At 33.7% G+C, this 5,705-nt stretch overlaps 1 protein-coding gene across 1 annotated transcript; it reads left to right on the top strand.

Annotated features, from left to right (window-relative positions):
• The first annotated feature begins 3,054 nt into the window (after window positions 1-3,054).
• LOC107772281 (putative late blight resistance protein homolog R1A-10) lies at window positions 3,055-5,349 on the top strand. The gene has a single exon (XM_016591776.2). It carries the CDS (start codon window positions 3,055-3,057, stop codon window positions 5,347-5,349), a length of 2,295 nt encoding a protein of 764 aa, XP_016447262.2.
• Window positions 5,350-5,705: the final 356 nt, after the last annotated feature.

The raw sequence follows: 5,705 nt of genomic DNA, 5'->3' as shown, positions 1-5,705 counted from the left end.
AATCAGCCTTAGCCAAAATTTCCAAAATGTTCTAAACATCGTCCGAAACTCATGCGAACCCCTCTGGACCCCGTCTAAATATACCAACAAGTCCCATAACATAACACAATCTACTCGAGGCCTCAAATCACACATAACAATATCGAAACGACGAATCGCACCTTAATTTGAAGTTGATGAATTTGAACTTTTCAACTTCCATAACTCGTGCCGTAACATAGCGAACCAACCCGAAATGAATCCAAATTTTTCACACAAGTCCAAATGACATAATGAGGCTATACTAATTTCCGAAACCACAATCCAAATCTGATATCGAAAAGTCCACTCCCGGTCAAACTTTCCAAAAATTCAACTTTCGCCATTTCAAGCCAAATTCAACTACGGACCTCCAAATGACTATCCGGACATGCTCCTAAGTCCAAAATCGCCCAACAGAGCTAACGAAACCATCAAAACTCCAATTCGAGGTCAAATACCAAAAAGTCAAATTTGGTCAACTCTTCCAACTTAAAGCTTAAACGGTAAAATTCATTCTTCCAAATCGATTCCGAATAACCTGAAAACCAAAACCGGCGATTTACATAAGTCATAATACATCATATAGAGCTACTCATATCCGTCTACTACCGAGAGAAGTACAAATGTTCAAAACGACCGGTCGGATTATTACAATGTGTTTTTCTGTAACTTTTCTCATCTTCAAATTAATGGATACATTTCTCTACAAAATGCTCTATTATTACTATGTAATTTCTGAAATTGCTGGTATTGTCTCTCCATTTATATTGTAGTTCATAATTATATGATCAAAATATGCTAAAAATATTTCAGGATCCGAGTTGGATAGACTTTTGTAAATTCCAGCAACAATATTTTATTTTTTCTAGTAAACTTTTGAGTCTAAGGGGATTTCCTTTCCTATTCAAAAGGTGAAGGGGGTATTATTTCCCTCCACTAAAAAGTTAAGGGAGTAAAATGAAATTCACTCTACAAAAAGCGAAAGAACATCAAACAACCACTATCGGTGTCAAATGGACGGATTAGGTCAAATTTAAATAGATTGACACCAATCATGTTAGACAAACGAGTGATGACCAGTCCACCAAAAAGGGGCCGTTTGGTTTGGAGGGGTAGGAGATTTAGTCCTTTTATTCATATTGATCATCATACTATATTATAAGCATGAAGATCAAAAATTGAATGTAAAAGACCAAAATAATCCTATAAATTAAGTGACTATGATACCCTTCAAAAAATTATACCTTCATAAATAAATAAGTACAAAACCTTTTGGTTCCCTCAACCTTTTGCAATTAATATTTCAAAATTCTTGTATAATTTTGCATAACTATGGAATTTTTTTTTTCTTTTTGTTATGTTTTTATTATTGCCAGTCCCTTCTTACTTAATTGTATACAAAATTTTACAAACATTTAATTCTTCCATTCTTTAAAGAAAATATATCATGTATAAATAAGTACTATTAGTTTCTCATTTTATTTGTTGCACGAATCATTTCATTGAAACATCAAAATGGAACAACTTCAAGAACAATATCTACAAAAAAATATTAGGTGAAATATACGGTCATATTATATTCATAACAACTAAATTTATGTAATTATAAAATTCACTTGTCTAACTAAATATAATTATTGATCTTCCAGAGCTATCCAGTCAATTTGAGTTCAACACTACATCTCTAAAACTATTTATTATTTTTAGTTTGTATTTTTTTCTGTTGATATTTTGGTGTAATATTTCACATGTTTTAATAATATTTTCATTTTTTTACTGCTTGTACGGAATAACACGTGCAACGCACGCATCAAGAAAGTAGTTAGTATATATTTGTGACCTTTAGACATACTAGTCTTACGATACGCGCGTTGCACGTGTACTCTATCTCGATAAATCTAATTTTTTTAATTACATAAATATTATATTTGAATTTAAGGTAAACAATATTTTGCAATGCGTTTTAAAAAAGTATTATTAAATAAAATAAAACTAAAAAGGTGTGAGTTCTTAAAAATGATTAATATTGATTATATTAGATAGATCAGCAAAGGAAAAAATTCTAACACACAGAATTCAGAGACATATAATGCAAACACTAATAAAAAAAAATCTAAAATAAAGATGTAAATATAAATCCAAATAACACATACATTTAACCCAAATTTAGATCAACCCATACCTTCTTCATTCCCGTCTCGCAAGAATGCTATAATCAATTCAAATATGAAGAGATATAGTAATTACTAATTATTAAAATTTTAAGTGAAAACTACTCTACTTGAATTTAAAGATCACTATAAGATAAAACCTAAACAATAGTATAACAATCAATTATTTTTCTTGCCTAAAAATTATACTGAGCTATTTAAATATAATATTTTATTAATTATGATTAATAAACTATTATCGTCTCCTTAACAAAAGGGCTCTAACTTTGATTTTGTCTTTGAGCTTATTACCTAAACTAAACTTTACAAAATTGATGATATCTTCATATTTAAGTCCTAGGCTATGGAAATATCTAATTTAAGGAAATATGAACAACTTAGAAACGTGGAAAAGTCACATTTAAGGAAAATAGTTAAACAATTTAAATAAGGAATTTTTAAGTAAAATATTATTTAATTTTAGATTTCTAAATATTAGGAGCTTTTACATAGTTCAAATAAGGAAGTATTTTATATATTAAATTTAGTTAATTTTAAAGTCCTAGATATTAGGCGAATGACATTTCGATGTTGCATTAATTACTTTATTACTCCATTATTTTGTGGTTTAAAAGCGAATGACATTTCGCTAAGAGCCTTCGTGCTTTTAATATAGTATAGATAAGACTTTCGATGTTGCATTAATTACTTTATTACTCCATTATTTTGTGGTTTGGGGGTTTTCTCTAAATTGTTATGAAGATTCTTATTGCTTCTTTCATTTCTTTTATGGAAGGTGGAGGCGCTATTAACTCTAAGGCAGTTAAATTGCAGTTTTCATAATCTCAAAAGATACAAAAGGCGCTAGTTTTCAACAACTGACATGGACGTAGTTGAGACTTGTGGAGAAGGAATTCTTTCTTCGGCAGGGCCTTCCGTCCAATGTAGCTTGCCATCAATCGATGAGGAAGTTGTGGGCTTTGAGAAAGATGCAGAAAGTATAATGAAGAAATTGATTGGAGGAACAAAGGAGCTGGACGTTATCTCAATCTTTGGAATGCCAGGATTGGGTAAAACAACCTTGGCCAGGAAAGTGTATAACAATCCTTCTATTGTTAATCACTTTGATGCTAGAGTATGGTGCTCTGTTTCGCAAACATATATAGAGAGGACATTGTTGATTGAGATTCTTAAACAAGCTACAGGTGGCAACTATGAAATCAAAGAGGACGATGACATAGCTGACAAGTTGCGGAAGACTCTAATAGGCAGGAGATACCTCATCGTATTAGATGATATATGGGAAGTCGAGGCATGGGAAGATTTGGGATTATGTTTCCCTAAGGGTGAAGATGGAAGTAGAGTGATGGTTACAACTCGAATTGAACAAGTGGCTAAGCATCTTCAACATCGCAGTGATCCTTATTCTCTTAGATTTCTAACATTGGAAGAGAGTTGGGAATTATTGATTAAGAAAGTATTTCAAGGAGAGAGTTGTCCACCCAATCTATTGGAAGCAAGTTTACAAGTTGCGGAACATTGTAAGGGATTGCCTCTTGTAATAGTCTTGATTGCCGGGATTATTGTGAAGATGGAAAGGCAGGAGTCCTTGTGGCTTGAGGTTGCAAATGACTTGAGTTCTCATGCTTTAGGAGAGCAGAGCATGAAGGTAATACAATCAAGTTATGAGCATTTAGAAGACCACTTAAAGCCTTGCCTTCTTTACATGGGCTTGTTTCCAGAAGACTATAAGATTCCAGTGTCTGCTTTGCTGAATTTGTGGATAGCCGAAGAGTTTGTACTGAATGTTGACACAGAGAATTATATGGAAGAAGCAGCTAGAGTTTGCTTGAATGATCTGCTTAACAGAAGCCTAGTAATGGTCTCTAAAAGGAGACGTAATGGTGACATAAAATACTGCATACTTCATGATGTAGTGCGTGAGTTTTGCTCAGCAAAACTTAGAGAAGAAAAGTTTGTGCAGCTTATAGTGCCATACAATCCATATAAACATTTGTATACTAAGGAATCGCGGTTATGCACTTATATTCATGATGATCTGGTGGAACAATTAGATCATTGTGAATATCAGGTGGATAAGATTACAATACACGAGTCCGAGGAAAGTACAAAGTGTTTTGGTCAGTGTTCTAAGCCGTCTTTGGAGTTCATTGCTCATCCAGAATTTGAAACATGGAAAAACCGATCAAATCCTTTACGTTTACTTGTTGAATTAAAACTTGTTCGGGTGTTGCATTTGATGGATGTGGAAACAAGTTCATCATGGGTTCCAACAGTAAAATTGCTAACTCACTTGAGGTACCTTGCGCTTTATGTCAAAGATCAATTTGAATTCAAGTGGGTATCACACCTACACGATCTTCACACTCTAAAGGTTGCTTCAAGAAAGACATTATTCCCACGTTCGTCTGGTCTCTGGAAAATGAACAATTTAAGGCATGTGAATATGAGAAAAGTTTTCTTGTTATTGGAAAACGAGGAAGAAGAATCTTCAGAAACATTGCTGGAGAACCTGAAGACATTTTGCAATCTTCGTGTGTACGATGATAGAAATCCAAGGTCGTGGTGGAGGTTTCCGAATTTAGAAGAGTTGGGTCTCAGCCTTGAAAGTTTACCCTGTCGTTCTTTGTTTCCCATATCGGAAGTTCATACACGCCTTCAATCTCTTGACCTTGAATGCCCATGTAAGACTTATCGCTACCCGCATTCAGTTGGATGGGAGAGCTACTTTGTCTTCCCTTCAAATCTTAAGAATTTGAGGATTCGCCACTTTTCAATAACGAAAGAATTAACATCAAACATAGCAAGACTGCAGAAACTTGAGAAACTCAAAATAATCTGGGGATTATTATTGGGTAAAGAGTGTTGGGACGTTAGAGAAATGGAGTTCCAGGCACTTAAATACTTGACATTAGAGTGGATGGATCTAAGAGAATGGAAAGCTTCAGAGGAATCCTTTCCCGTGCTTGAGAAGCTACTCATAAAAGGTTGTTACTCCCTCGACGCGATCCCTCCTAGCTTTGCCGATATTCCAACACTCCAACTTATTGAACTGTATGGCTGCCCGGACTCTGTTGAGGATTCAGCTATGAATATTAAAAGAGAAATTGAAGAAACCACTGGACGTGACACTCTCCAACTTATGATGTACTATTAATCCTTTCATTGTTGGATTTAGATGGAACTTATGATCTGACTCTATCATTTGATTTATTCTACATATATTGTTAATTTATTTGACTTGTGTTGATTGGATTGGATTTCAATCCTCTAATTGGAAGAGGTTGTTTGAGTTCTTATTTTTAATTCTCATGTGCATATTATCCAGTTGATTCAAAATGCTGGATTCGAAGTAATGAAAATCATACAAGGATCATAAGTGAAGTCTAATAATCCTTCTGTATAGGACTTTTTGCTATTCTGTTTTTTAATATCTCTTTTGGTGCTCATCAGATTCCTTTTGTTTAGGATTGTTATTCACATAGGTTTCTATGTATCCTAGATTCTCTCTAA

This window comes from Nicotiana tabacum, unplaced genomic scaffold, assembly GCF_000715075.1.
Source record: "Nicotiana tabacum cultivar K326 unplaced genomic scaffold, ASM71507v2 Un00318, whole genome shotgun sequence".
In the NCBI taxonomy this organism is placed as follows: domain Eukaryota; kingdom Viridiplantae; phylum Streptophyta; class Magnoliopsida; order Solanales; family Solanaceae; genus Nicotiana; species Nicotiana tabacum.
Note: the sequence above shows the minus strand (reverse complement) of the source record. Positions and strands in the feature narration are given on the sequence as shown.

Excerpts from the sequence above, each read along its gene's own strand:
- LOC107772281 (XM_016591776.2), top strand. The coding sequence starts at position 3,055 with ATGGACGTAGTTGAGACTTGTGGAGAAGGAATTCTTTCTTCGGCAGGG.